Here is a 15,908-nt window from a genome sequence, read left to right on the forward strand (position 1 = left end):
TGGTGCTCTTTCTTGGCATGAAACCATCCTGCTGCTCACTGATCATCACCTCTTTTCTTAACCGAGCTTCCACTACTCTTTCCCATAACTTCCCAAAATATTTAGTTACAATAAAACCAGTTAATTAATAGTAAATACATCAACTAAAATGTATATCAAATAAAGTAAGCACGCTTAAAGAGGTGTGTCTTAAGGCGGGATTTAAAGGATAAAGACAGTTGTTGTTTCGGTAATCTTATGGGAGAGAGTTCCAGAAATGAGGGAGCCACTCGGCTGAAAACTTTAAACCCCATAGTAGTTAGGCGTGCAGGAGGTATAATAAGAATAGTAGTGGAGGAGGATCTAAGAATATGGGAAAGAGTAGAGATACAAAGAAGATCAGAGAGATAAGGAGGTCCCAAATTGTAAAGGGTGTCGAAAGTAAAAAGCAAAATCTTAAAATGAATGTGATATTTAACAAGGAGCCAGTGAAGTTGCTTAAGGACAGGAGTGATTTATTGAGCGGAAGGGGTTCTAGTAATGATACAAGCAACAGCAGCATTCTGAACCAGTTGGAGTTTGTGGAGGAGTTTGTGGGGAAGACCAGACAGGACAGAATTACAATAATCAACATAAGATTAATAAGAATAGCAGCGCTGGCAGCTGTAAAAAACAGCTAACATTACATAGATGGAAATTTGCAGACTGAGTGCTACTACTAATATATGCTTCAAATTTTAAGGTGCTATCAAGAATAACACCTAAACCCTTAACCTGAGAGGAAGAAGTGATTAGAAAATTACCAATAGTCAAATAAGTATGGTGACATTTGGTCAAAACAGATTTAGTTCCTACCAGAAGAACTCTGTTTTATCACTATTTAATTTAAGAAAGATAGCAGACAGCCATGATTCATCTTCCTGCAAGCAATCAAAGGGAATAAGTTTGGAGACGGAAATGGCCAGGTGTCACCAGCATAATAGTGGAAATAAATATCAGATTTCTTAAAAATATAACCAAGAGGCAGAAGGTAAATGATAGATAGATAGATAGATAGATAGATAGATAGATAGATAGATAGATAGATAGATAGATAGATAGATAGATAGAGCACATGATTAGAAACCATGTTGGATTCACATGATAAAAAAATATAACAATGACACAAAACCCATATATAGAGACCCATCTCCAACAGCATTGGGTGCAAAGCAGGAACTGATCTCCATGCTGTATCCACTTTCTCCTATTTTGGGGCAATATGGAGGCGGAGCCTATCCCCTACAGCATGAAGCATGACACAGTAATGATCCTGGGATAGGACAGCCATGCATCAACATGTGATAATTAGGTTTGTCTGTCCACTTTCTGAAGTTGTTGCATGTAGTTCAGGGCTGAAGAGCTGCAGCTTATCCAGAAGTATCGTAGGAAACACTCACATATACAAAGCCAACAGTCAACGTAACACACATAACTTTGAGATATGGAAGGAAGTCTGGAGTAGCGGCAGGAAAAGTGAAATAGACATGGTGAGAAAGTGTAAACTGCACATGGATGGTGACCTGACTGGGATTTGAACCCAGGACTATGGACCCGTGAGGCAGCATCACTAAATACACTATAATGATTACAACCTGATAATTATAGGGGTCTTACTTATTATCTGTTTAAAATGTTATTATTGTAAGATGACTTTGGGTGCTTAAAATATATGTTAAACATAAAACAGATGCCAATAAATAGAACAGAAAAAACACTGGATTTCGACAACAGGGATTTAACTTACCTGTTGTAAAGAAGTATGTCTGGAACCCAGATCTGATCAGATGGGAAACGCAAGTTTTGAACCCCAGGGTATTCTGTATGATTCCATGTTAGGTAGATGTCTGTCCAGTGCTGATAAAAAATACAAATAAAAGTTAATTCTAAATATAAAGTAAAAAAGAAAAACTATAAATTAAAATACAGTGGAGAAAACATCTGTGTATTAGAGTAACAAACCCACATGGAGAACACACACCGTACTCATATGTGTGTATTTTAATGGCTACACTGTATGACCTTCATCTCGTCTCATTTTCCTATCCACTTGTCCTATTAAACAAACCTGAAGTACCACAAGGAACAGGCCTGTCTCATTTTCTCTTCACTCCATACATCTCCAACTATAAATATAACAGCAGGTCATGTCACTTGCAGATATAGGGGGATGAGACAGAGGAGAGGAGTCAGGTGGAGAACTTTGAGAATTGTGGGCAACTTAGCATCAGCAAAACCAAGACACTGCTTATTAACTTTTGCTGCAACAAAGAGACTGTACTCTATGTCTGGTCGTTATTCAAGGAGTGGATGTAAAGTAGGTCTACTCCTACAAGTACTTGGGGGTCCACATGAATGACAAGCTGGACCAGTCTCAGAACACAGAGAAATTGCATAAGAAAGGGCAGAGCAGGATCTTCCTCCTTAGGAGACTGCAGTCCATTAATGTGGGAAATGACATTCTTCACATCTCTGTTATGGCCAGTGTGATTCTCTATGTTGTGGAGTGCTGGGCTGGTAACATCACTTCAAGTGAGGCTCACCGAATCAACCAGCTAATGAAAAGGGCAGGCTCTGTTATGGGAAACACTCTGGATCCACTGGAGGTCGTGGTGAAGGAGATAAAGAAAATAAAACTGACTGCCATTATGAACAAAGCTACACATCCTCTCTGTGACACAACAACACTGACAATAGAAAAGGGACTATATGATAGATAGATAGATAGATAGATAGATAGATAGATAGATAGATAGATAGATAGATAGAATATTTTTAATAATTACAATAAGTACATTACTGCATCACTATTCCCTCATTACATACCTCCTACTTCACACAGATAAATCGGCACTTGATTTTAATGTATAATTTGCAGTATTTTATAATGTCAGTCATATAAGTCGAATGTGGAAAACTCATGCTATTGGATCTAAAGATTATTATATGCTAACACCCACCTGAGAGAGTAACCACAGAGCACATGGCCTTTATTTTTGTATGTATTGTGCCTACGTGACCACACGCTAATACCCAAACTATTCCGAAGCAACATTTGCACTGATTTGCTTTTTTTGTATCTCACACCCTCATACACCTTTATTGTGAGAGCATCCCTTATCCACGATGGAGTGTTCGATCAGAAAAAAATTTGAAGCTGGTTTTATATTAAAAGTTGTTGAAGTGGTGAAAGAAATTGGTAACTGCGCTGCTGCATCAAAATTCTATGTGTCTGAGAAACTGATGTGAGACTGGAGGAGGCAAGCAGATGTAAAAAATAAAATTAAGTGTGGCATTTTTGAATGGGCGTATAAGTCGGGGTCTGATTTTATGATTGATTTTTCGGGTGTCAAGACCCAACTTATACGCAAGTATATACAGTATATTAAAAGTAGATGAAAGGCGCTTTATAATAGATAGATAGATAGATAGATAGATAGATAGATAGATAGATAGATAGATAGATAGATAGATAGATAGATAGATAGATAGATAGATAGATAGATAGATATGAAAGGCGCTTTATAATAGACCATCAAAATACCCGCGCTTCGCAGCGGTGAAGTGCTGCCTCAGAATTTTTATTAAGAAGAAAATTAAACCTTTTTAAACTGAGGGAAAATATACCAATAATTATTTGTTAAGGATCTCTTTGTATACCACATTGTGAGTTCGGCCCTCCGGTTGTAATATGACCAAGTTGTGCGCTGATCTTACTCTTGAGCATGTAACGTACGTACGAACGTACGTCGGCCATGTGAACAGTAATCTTGTTTCAAATATCACAGCTTGGATTGCTGCTCTCATAATCGGTTTGAGTTTCATGGTTTGTTTCAATTACGACAGTATTTGCAGGACTTGTGTTGAAGAGACATTCGGCATCTGTCAAGCGTTGTAATTATACAACCAGTTTCATCTATAACTTCACATCCAGCTTTTGAGAGTTTAAATATTCATAAACATCAAAGTGTCCACTACTGAAATCGCCACCTGTGAATCTAAGATGTTTAAGAGGCATTGGCGGTTGTCGAAAGGTGTAAAATATTTGGCCATTTCGGTTCACTTGAAAGCGACAACCGAACAATTCAGCGGCAGCCATCAACTCACAGGCAGATCCATAGGTGAAGGGCTTAAGCATTTCACTCTTCTAGTGCTCCTGTGTAGTCTAATTATCTCCTGTACCGTCATCAGTCCACACCTTGAACCTGTCCAGTCATTCAATACATAAGACACAATGTTCCTCTGGATATCAAGAGTGAGCCTGATATGGCTGTGCAATATGTAACACAAAGAATGGTAAAGGTAGGTGCCATCTCCGGACATGGTAACCACTCGGTAAGTGACAGTTCTTTGATCGATGGTGATCACCTCGATAGACATGTTAATGGTGGTACGGTTGGAATGATAAAGGAAATGGGTACCTGAACAATGTAAAGTAAGTCTAAAATACCTACACAATAACTATAATCGTAATAAATGAACAATAAAACAGCAGAGAAGCCGTTGATTAATTTAAAAGGCTGTAGTTATCAGCAGGGAGACGTGAATCCCGTGGTGTAGCAAGGAAGGGAATGTAGACGGACGGCCTTATATAGGCAGGCAGCCAACAACGGTGACCGAACTGCAGGCTATGGACGTATATATGTACGTAAGTAGGAATCAGTTAGCGTTGGGAACCATAAGTAACAAAGACCATTGAAAACTTCAATATGGCGGCCGTCAGTGGCATCATACCACTGAAATAAGTACGTACATCGGTTTTGGTTAGCGCAGGGAAGCCACCTACCAAATTTCATGAAGATGGGGCCATAAATAAGAAAGTTCAACATGACGAATGTTGTCAACCGTTATGACTGTTATGCGTAGAATTTCTAAATGAAACCTGCTTAACTTTGGTAAGTAAGCTGTAAGGAATGAGCCCACCAAATTTCAGCCTTCTACCTACACGGGAAGTTGGAGAATTAGTGACGTTGGAAAGTTCAATATGGCGGCTGACAGTGGTGTCATACCACCGAAATAAGTACGTACATTGGTTTCGGTTAGCGCAGGGAAGCCACCTACCAAATTTCGTGAAGATGGGGCCATAAATAAGAAAGTTCAACATGGCGGACGTTGTCGACCGTTATCGACCGTTATCGACCGTTATGACCATTACATGTAGAATTTCAAAATGAAACCTTTGTAAGTAAGCTGTAAGGAATAATCCTGCCAAATTTCAGCCTTCTACCTACACGGGAAGTTGGAGAATTAGTGATGAGTGAGTGAGTGAGTGAGTGAGTGAGTAAGTCAGTCAGTCAGTCAGTGAGGGCTTTGCCTTTTATTAGTATAGATAGATAGATAGATAGATAGATAGATAGATAGATAGATAGATAGATAGATAGATAGATAGATAGATAGATAGATAGATAGATAGATAGATAGATAAATAGAAAGGCACTATATAATACATAGATAGAACCTTATTTATCCCCATCACATGCACATCCATTTCTTATTCTTGCTAGTTAACTAGTAAAATATAGACAAACAAAGGAAGTTCTTACCAGCTGTAGCCATGCGTTTGTCATCAGTACTTGGTTCTTTTCGTCCTTTAAAAAATAAAACAAGGATTACAATGTTACATAAATGTTTAAAATCTTCAGCAGAAACTTTCATTTAGTCTGCCAAGCTATAATTATAAAGCTGTACAAGACTGGAACCTGATGGCATGGTTGATTCAGGCAAAACAGCCATTCATAATAATGACAGTAACTATTTAGTTCCATAAAATGAAAGACTAACAGATGCAACAATAAAAGTCCTTGTTCAGAATTCTTGGCATTGTTTTTGAAATATGCCAGCATACACAATGAGAACATTTGGCACCCTTCAAGAAAATTCCAAATGCTCACATAACGATGAGAACATCAATAAAACATCTTGATAGATAGATCTTTGCAAATATTATTTTAGGGTTGTTAAAGACATATTCCACCCAAATATTGTAAATATATTGGTTTATATTTTACTTCCCTCATTTTGTAGGGTTGACAAAGAAAAAATTTTAATTTCATATTTTTGAGAAGATTAAACATTACAGAGGACACAATAATAAGCACCGCTCTACAATGGCAAATGATGTGATCAACATCCATGGAAAAAAAGAAAAAACAAATTTAAATAACTCGCGTTGCATTATCCACACGTCCGTTATCCATTGTCATGTGTCTGCGGTTGGGAGGCAGCTTAAGGGCGCTGGTGCAGGTAGTTACACACCAAACCACGAGTTGGTGCTGTGTGCTCTTCCTCCCTCTACAGAACAGGAGGTTGATGGCCAGTCCATCACTAACGTCACATCCATTGTCTGCCCTCCTGGACACGCCCCTTCCTGCCTGGAACCCATATGTCTGGATGTTCAGCCATGTTTGAGATAGTTCTGTATTAGGCTCCCGTATGAGAAGACATCATTGTTATCTTTGTAAAAATATCCCGTTTTTTTCACTTATGTTGGATGTGACCCAAACCTTTTTCATGTCTACTTCTTGTCTTACACAGTTTACATGTTCAAAACATGCAAAACACATTCTTTTTTTATTAAAATACTAGCCATCCCCCGTGGCTCCGACCGGGTAGTAGTGAAACAGGACAGACATTAAAATCAATGAAGAAACGGGTATCGCTAGCTAAGTGGAGGCAACGAACACTCCAAAGCAAGGCTAGAGGTAGACCAATTCAAATGGAGGCTCACACGTGAGTGAGAAGGGCCCCGCCTGGCTCCCCACTCCTGACATGATGCTTCCCCCTCCCCTCTGTCTTGGATTAGCATGAAAAAATCGCTCCAGCAAGCGAACTATGATACTTAGCACAATGAAAGGAGTCACAAAATCAACAGGAATGTTCATGCAAATAAACCCGATCTAAATCCATTAAGTACTTCTCTTGTTCACTAGCTAAACAGTTACAAGGTCCGCTCAAACATGTCGTAAGAGGTAGACCTACTCTAACGAAGGCTGGCACGTGAGTGAGGAGGGCCCCATCCGGCTCCCTACTCCTGACGTCATGCTTCCCCCACTCGGATTCCCGCACATAAATCGGTGCCGCAACCGAACTATGATTATTAGCGTGATGAGAGAAGTCACAACATCAATCGGAATGTTCAAGCAAATTATAGAAAAAAGCCCAATCTAAATACGTTAAGTAGTTCTCTCGTGAAAGGCGGACAGACAGACAGACAGACAAACGTTGGATTTATATATAGAGAGAGATTATTAAAACATACTTATGGAAAACTCAGCATACTCCTTATAAAGAAGAGGCACATTCCCATAATACTGTGCTTTGAATTTTGACTAGTTGGAGTGAGTCACTGGGCATGTCAGACTATGCAACTGGTCATGATGGGAGTACTCAACCAACTGCCTCTGAGTTGCTAAGATTATGTAAAAGGAGGCCATGACTAAAAATCACTGAAAAAGATGTCCAAGAAAAATCCCAGATAATAAACAGACTACATGAATAGGAAAAGTGAACAAAAAACAACACAATCTTAAATGCCCATTATTATAATGTTACCAGCTGCACAACATTTCTACACACTTTGTAAGAAAAAACACAGACACCTATGAAGAGTTGGGGCACCCATAGGAAACCCCTGTATAATATAAAGAAAACACTGGTTATAAACACTGTGATGGACGGCCGGCAATTCAGTCTGGCCGGGACGTCCCTGAAAAGAAAGAAGGAGGAAGAGCAGGCTTTTTAGGACACTGCCTCCCCCAGTACGCTAGATGGCAGCTCCCCTGGACGGAAATGGCTCCCCGGATTCCCTCAGGGCATCATGGGACATAGAGTCCATTTTTTCAACCCTGTTGGGTGCCGTGGGTGCCACCAGGGGGAGCTCACAATGAACCTGGGGACTCCTACTGTTATTACGACCAGGAAGTACTTCGGAGGCACGAGGATGGAAGCCCACAGTACTTCCGGGCTACTTGAGTAAGGATGATGTGGCGTTTGACCCGGAGAAGGAACACTTCTGGGTCATGAACTATTTAAAGGACTATGGGAAACCCAGCAAAGAGAGCCAGAGTTGGGAGGGTGTGTAACGGAGCTGCTGGGAGTGGAGGATTGTGTTTATTGATTATTGATTTGAGAATTGTGGAGTGTGTGGTGCTTTGTGCACTTTATTTAAGTAAATTAGTAAAATTGTTCTTGGTGCTTTTTACAAGTGTGTCTTGGACGTCTGTCTGGTGGGTTTCACGGGGCAACAGCACCTCAAGCATCCACAACACGTTAGAAGAAACGTCCTTGTCGACGTGAGTCTCCAAACAGACTTCCTCAAGATGACGTACCTTCCGGTGATAAGGAATTCCAAGCGGAAGGGGTGGGTTGTGGCAGGCAGACATCACAAGTGACGTCAAGGGTTTTGAAGCTGTTGATTCTCTTCCGGCATGCAGAGAGGGGAAGAGGTAAGGGTATCAGTTAACAGCGATCTCTTGTGTTCTGGGTGAAATTACCATTATGTGAGCCATTAAGATTCCACCAATGCGCATGAGTGTGAAGCTTGCACATATTGTTAATTTACTTGCTTGATCATTATTCTTAAATCTACTTTTAGACTTTTTTGCCAGGCCTTTAACTAAAATTTGTGTCTTATCCTTCAAGTATATATTAAGCATCCCAGAATTACTCCTTGGGAATTGCACTTAAAGTCTGACTAGGATAAGAATTTGTCCCACTTCAGCAAAGGACATGAGAAGTAGTTATGAAGCATCCTACACCCAGCAAATAAGAGTAAAGACAGATAATTGGCACATCTATTTAACAATGAAAGATCCACAGCAGTATTTTCAGAAGAATCACCTTCCCACTGCTCTGGCCACAAGAAATGCATCGTAAGGTAAGAGTTATACTAAAACAAGCCACGGCTATTCTTGTGCAGTTTCTGAAGTTGTGTTTGCTCTTCCGGTGTTTCCGATCGTCTTACAGAATCATGTGCTACTGTATACCCCTCTCCCCGTGATCCCCCATATCTTCTGCAGGGGCTCTGTTTATCCAATGCCCCAGAAGCCTCTACCTGCTTTGTAGAACCTTCTCTAGCTTGCCAAGTATAACAAGGACCTGTGTGACATTTTGCTGTCAATCACCCATCCAGCCATACCTATCTTCAGGGTAATATGTTGGCTAAGTTAATAAAGTTTGCACCTATGACCACCTGTTTGTTGACACTGTGGTATTCCTTCCGATTCAATTATGTGTGCTCATCCATAATTGAGGCAACGATCTTAATGTGCACATTGATTTACATGAAATGAAGCTTGCTGTCTAAATCTGTGTATTGCCTCACATGCTGTAAGGGTGTTCAAAGTTTGCACCCAGATTCAAGAAATGGTTAGATGTGACTTACCCAAATCATCCCTATTCTTCTTCTTCCTCTTTATCTTTTCCTAGTTCTATGGGGGTGTTGGTGTACTTGATTAACCTTCTCCAAGCAGTTCGATCCTGCACCTCCTCGCCAGTCAGATCTTCTTTTACTTTAGCCATTCACCTCCACTTCAACCTCCCTCACCTTCTCTTTCCCTGTACTTCTATTTCCATCACTCTTTTGCCCAGACATTCATTGTCTCTCCTCATAACACATAACCCTAACCCTCATGCTACTACTTTCCGGTACTTTTTTAGATATCTTGCCCACTTTTGTTGTACCTCTGATTGTCTCATTTCTTATTCTGTCCTTTACTGTTTCTTCATACATTCATTTTCACATTCTCATTTCTGCCACATCCAACTTCTTCTCCTGCTGCGCTCCCTTTACTGCTCATGTCTCAGCTGCATACATCATTGCTGGTCTTACCACTGTCTTAACACTAGAATCCCTGAAGCCTACGAAAAAAAGTTGTAATCCCTGGCCACCTTAAATTGCTTCGCACCTCTCCATTAGCGTCTTTTGTTTTGTAAATGTGTCGATCAGCACTGGCAGCAAGCAGCCTGCTATCCCATCCCCACACAGGCAGCTCAAGTTGGACAAAACATTCTCCCAGCTCAAGTCTGTTTATCTGGGATGGAGGTGCCTGGAGTTGTATAGGGTAAATAATATATCGTTATTTGGAACACATGCATTTCATGTGTGTTCCATATCTACAACGATCTATGTAAATGACAGGAAATGCAAGGCAAGAAATGCTGAACACATACCTAACACAGAAACTTTTTTCATGCTATAGTCCATCCATCCATTTTCTAACCCGCTGAATCTGAATACAGGGTCACGGGGGTCTGCTGGAGCCAATCCCAGCCAACACAGGGCACAAGGCAGGAACCAATCCTGGGCAGGGTGCCAACCCACTGCAGGACACACACAAACCAAGCACACACTAGGGCCAATTAAGAATCGCCAATCCACCTAACCCGCATGTTTTTGGATTGTGGGAGGAAACCGGAGCGCCCAGAGGAAACCCACGCAGACATGGGGAGAACATGCAAACTCCACGCAGGGAGGACCCGGGAAGCGAACCCGGGTCTCCTAACTGCGAGGCAGCAGCGCTACCACTGCGCCACCGTGCCGCCCATGCTATAGTCCTAATGACAAAATTTTGACATGAAGTGTATAATGTGTGAAGACTGAAGTCCAAATATCAAATAAACACTTTCATAAGAGGTACAAGTATAACAAAACAAGTGCGCTTTTATTCAAGAATATAACTGAAGAAAATGAAATTGGGTTAGGGTACAATGTTGACCTGACCGCTTGGATGGAGCAGCTGTAAGAACTGCTGACTCGTAATCAAGAGGTTGTGGGATCGATTCCAGGTCCTTCCTAGATTTACCGTTTTGAGTAGTGAGCTACCCTTATTGTTACTATCGTAGAATAAAAACATACATTTGATTTGAGACGGTAACAACCGGTGTAAAATTTTAGGTACTTGTAAAGGTTAGCATTTTTTTTTATTATTCGGTTTTATTCTCTCAGTCATGTTCACGCTCCCCCCGGTCTGACACTGTTGTTTTCAAATAACAGCAGGTGAACTCAGATGAGGATGTTGGTTCTACATCGGAGAAAGAGAACAGAAGCCCTTCCCACAAGAAACAGCCACTCACATATAAGAACAACGCAGCTGCACCAGGCGCAAAGGTGAAAGATGGCACCGTTTGGATGCAGCAACAGGTTGGCTGTCATCCTGCCAGTCAGTGTGCCCCACACGTTTCCTTTAATGAAACAAGAGGGCCTACAGAACTCACCAAGGTATCATGCAAAGTTTCATTTGCAATTATGTTTTTTGATGATCTTTATATGAAAAACATTTACATGTTAATTATTTAAACACCACATCAAATCTCCCGATCTTGCCTCTTACTCTTGTTCTTTTCCCTTTAACCTCCATCTTTCTTTCTCCTTTTTATTCTTTCCTCTGTTCTTCCTTTTCATTCTCTGTCCATCCTCCTCTCTGCCGTGCAGGCTCTTTTCTATGTCCTATCTGGGTGTAGACATGGCCCTCTGCCCACTCCAAGCTGTGAATGCGGCACCTGACTGATTTGCTTGCATTTGCACATGAGTGCGCGATCAGCCAAGTATCGCAATCGACCCCAGAGCAGCACCATCTTGCAAAGTGGTGTTGTGATTAAGGCTTCAAACCCTGAGGCTGGGGGTTCAAATCTCACTTCTGACACTCTACACCTGTGAGCAAGTCACCTGACCAGCTTGTGCTCCAATTGGAAAACCAAAAGAAATGTAACCAACTGTATCATACATGTTGTAAGTCACCTTGGATAAAGGAATCGGCGAAATAACTAAAGTTAATGTAAAACATCTGTTATGAGTCTGCACACTGTCTTGAGACTTGATTATTTATTTAAAACCATGGACTGTATAACAATATAAAGCAAAGAACAAAGGACACAACCCTGTGGAGACCCTCTATTTAGCGATTGGGTGCATCACACACGTGCGCATCGGAGGCAGTCTATGGGCTTCAATAAATGTGTCGTTACGCCAGATCAGGGTTTGGCAGTGCACACTAACACTTTTTCTCCTTCCCCTACAGATCCACAGAAGGAAAACCTACTTAACACCACTTCCAGTTCATCTCCCAACTCCCCGCCTGACATCACTTCTGGATACAGCTTACCCAACATGCCTTTCTCTCCCCTATAAAGTCGCCATACCCTCTCTATTGATTCAGATCTGTTCTGGACTCAGTCACTACAGACTACTCATTGTCCTTTTTTCAAGTATGCTGGTGGTGGGGAGGTTCACCCCAAACCTTTCTCTTGGTATTGCCTTGTCATCACAGATGACTGAAATGATGCTGCCCACCTTAACCACCTGTGGTTTCCCAGTGAGAAAACCCCATACCCACTGGCAGATGAGAGTGCTGCTCTGGCGGATAAACTTCTTTGGATATGGCAGCACATATTAAAATTGATGATAAGACGATTCTTGTTTCTCCCTTGTTTTATCACTGTGGACACTTGGGGGCACTGTTGCCCCATGAAACCCAACAGACAGGTGCTATGGACACAGGTTTAAAAGCACTAAGAAGACGTTTTGATCTTTTCCTCAAAATAGTGCCTTCAAAGCACCACATCCACAATAAACACAATGAATCAATACAATAATTCTCTAAATTCTCCTCCACACCTCCCAGCAAGCTCTGTCTCACTCCCTCCCAACTGAAGCTTGCTTAATGGGTCTCCAACAGTTCTTTATATAGTCCTTGACCCAGAAGTGCTTCTGTCCTTCTGTCCACATGACTTGCTAGCACTTCTGGGTCAGATGGAGAATTAGCTTTTCTTCAGCCCAGAAGTACTTTGGGGCTTCCGTCCTCGTGACTTGTGAGTGCGAGAAATAGAAATCCCTGTGTCTCCCTGCAGCGTCTCCTGGCGGCACCCACGGTACCCAGCAGGGCTGTGAAGCCTAATTCCATATCCCATGGTGCCTTGCGGGAATCCAGGGCACTGCTATGCTGCAGGGAAATTGCCATCTAGTGACTGGGATGTGTCGACCAGGTTGAGCTGCCGGCCATCCATCACACACTTATTATGGTACATAAAAAGGCTTTGAAGTAATCCTCACTACTCGGCTAATTATCTAATAAAAGCTCATTCCTGACCTTGAAAGAATGTGCTACAGTATTTATAACAAAAACTATTTTATTATGCAAATCCTGCTTTTAAATTTCCTGAAAATCTCAGAATGTTGCTATAATTTTCACTAATGAAGTACTGCTTGTTCGGACAGGATGTCAATTACATTTCGGTACGGCCACAGCTATCTCATGGGTGCCGCACGCTGTTCACATTAAGAGAATGAAGTGTGGCTCATTGTTATCTAACTTCCTCGAGTCAATTCATTTGTTTTCTTTAAGTGCCTGTCAAGACTGTGCCCTTTAAGAAGGAAGTTCTTATAGTTTTTATTTTTTGTTCTTGTTCAATGTATTACTTAAAAAATTATATGCTACCCTTTCAGACAATATAAAAGGAAACTTAGGCTTTCAGGGGGCTTTTTTTTCTAAACCCAATTGGCTTACATCTGTCATGCCCTATCCATTGTGGTCCGGGACGCCCAGGAGGACGTGAGGAGGGCTTGTGCCTCCTCCAGACCGCGAGGGGGCATCCGTCCTGGTTCTGTTGGGGACCACGGGTTGAGGGCATGGAAGCCCTACCCTGTAGGGGCCTGTGGTCACCGCCAGGCGGCGCCCCGATGCCGGTTTATCCCGTGTGGTCCTCGGCCGGGACGCCTTAGAGGACCAGAGGAGGGCGTGTGCCTCCTCCAGACCGAGTGGGGGCGTCCGTCCTGGTTATGCAGGGGGCCTCGGGTAGGGGGCTTTGAAGCCCAGCCCTGTAGGGACCCGTGGCCACCGCCAGGCGGCGCCCCAGTGCCTGTTTATCCCGGGGGGAAGACGACCGGGGAGACACGGGAAGCAGCTGGAGCCCATCCGGGTTCCCATAAAAGGGGCCACCTCCCTCCAGTCATTGGTGGAAGTCGGGAGGCAGAAGGACGGAGCTTGAGAGAGGACAGGAGGCGGCCAGGAAGCAAGGCACAGAAACTGTGGGCCCTGGACTTTGGGTGATTCAGTGCCAGCAGCACTGGGGTTTGTGAGTGCACGTGATTTGGACTACTTTGTAAATAGTGAAAAGAAAGAGTGTGTTGGGTGCAAAAATGTTGTCCGTCTGTCTGTGCCGGGGCCAGCGTTCACACCATCCTTCAGGTTTCGGACCAATACAACGTGTTTTTTATCCGGTGCAATTCTAAATGGCCAGCAGGGTACTTGTCCCCACTTGATTTTTCAATTAGTCCCTTATTTATTTGGGTATCCCACCAGCCTGATGAGAATTCATTTTTTAGCTTAACAAGTAGTACAGTTAAATTAACTTACTGTATCCTTGAAAGATACTAACTTGTTACATACCGAAGATGAAATAACTTTTAATACTTTATCTTTTCATTCAAAATCAACTGCCTGTTTTAGCAGGCAATCTGTTGCATGGGCTGCAACATCAGCCTGTTCTGCCCAGTTTGTATGTAACATTTAGCAAGAACCAGCAGGGAGTCGGCCACAATGCCAAAATTCCTGCGTCATGATTCCATATAAACCTGCCAGAAGAGAACACCCACGTCCACGATGAAATCAACAAAGCTCAGTACACAAATATCATGTAACACAGCAATCTCATGGAAACTTCTTTGATTTCTAGACACTAATATGCCCAGAGGAGTTAAATAGTAGTTTGGTAAAGCTTAACGTTGCCAGATTAAAAAATTAGAAATACGGGACACTCTTAAAATCTCTCTCTGTATTACTGCATATATACGAGGTGTGGCAGAAAAGTAATGAGACTGGCAACACTGCAAGTGATCTGGCAACGCTGCGCTGTTGTCCTTGATAGAGCACGTGTATCAGTACCCCCCCATAGCTCAGTGCGAGTTTCAACTCCTTCCGTTAACTACGTGATTTTTGTGACTGCTATTAGCAAAGTTGTGTTTTGGTTGCGCCACGCAAAATGGAACAGCGTAATTTGGAGCAACGTTGTGCCATTAAACGGCAAGTGTGACGTTTGAAAAGTTAAAACAGGCCTATGGGGAACATTCTTTATCCCGAGCTCAAGTTTTTCGCTGGCACAAATCATTTTTGGAAGGCAGAAAACACGTTGAAGATGAACATCGTTCAGGGAGGACTTCAACTTCGAAAACCAATGAAAACATCGAACGTGTGAACACTCTTGTGAGATCAGACCGTCGTTTAACATTAAGAATGTTGAGTGAACAACTAAATTTGAACAGATTTACCGTTCATCAAATTTTGACTGAACATTTGCACATGCGAAAGGTCTGTGCCAAAATGGTGCCGAAAAACTGCCCTCTCCATAACAGAATTTTTGACCTCAAAAGGCATTCCTGTGGTTCCCCAGCCCCCTTATTCACCTGACCTCAGTCCGTGTGACTTTTTCCTTTTTCCTAAACTGAAAAATGTCCTCAAAGGACGTAATTTGGGGACTTTAGAAAACATCCAAAAGAGTGTAATGGACATGCTGAAGACCATACCGGTTGAAGACTTCCAGCGCTGCTACCAACAGTGGGAACAACGTCTCCATCAGTGTGTCGCTGCCCAAGGGAACTACTTTGAAGGGGATAACATTGATGTTTGAAAAAAATAAAAACTTTGGTAAATAAAAAATCAGTCTCATTACTTTTCTGCCACACCTCGTATATATATAAATGTATACATGCCCCCTACACACCCAGACCAATATATTATATAAAAGTAGAGACATAACTTAAAAACATAAAGCAAGGATTTTAATGGGTTATGAGGAAAACAAAAGTAAAATCATTTGAAACTTATTTAATACAAGTTAAAAATAATTATGTAAATGTGAAATCACTTGAAAATATTTATTTAATACAGACAACAGAG

At 41.9% G+C, this 15,908-nt stretch overlaps 1 protein-coding gene across 1 annotated transcript in view; it reads right to left on the reverse strand.

Moving 5' to 3' along the window:
• The window catches only part of chrna8 (cholinergic receptor, nicotinic, alpha 8), a 451,499-nt gene that overhangs the window by 159,548 nt on the left and 276,043 nt on the right, over positions 1 to 15,908 (reverse strand). Inside the window, exons 3-4 of the mRNA XM_039758229.1 lie at positions 5,562 to 5,606; positions 1,766 to 1,875 (exon numbers count right to left, since the gene is read on the reverse strand). Coding sequence (XP_039614163.1) covers positions 1,766 to 1,875; positions 5,562 to 5,606 — 155 coding nt within the window. The remainder of the gene's footprint in view (positions 1 to 1,765; positions 1,876 to 5,561; positions 5,607 to 15,908) is intronic.

This window comes from Polypterus senegalus, chromosome 7 (genome assembly GCF_016835505.1).
Source record: "Polypterus senegalus isolate Bchr_013 chromosome 7, ASM1683550v1, whole genome shotgun sequence".
Classification (NCBI taxonomy): Eukaryota; Metazoa; Chordata; class Cladistia; order Polypteriformes; family Polypteridae; genus Polypterus; species Polypterus senegalus.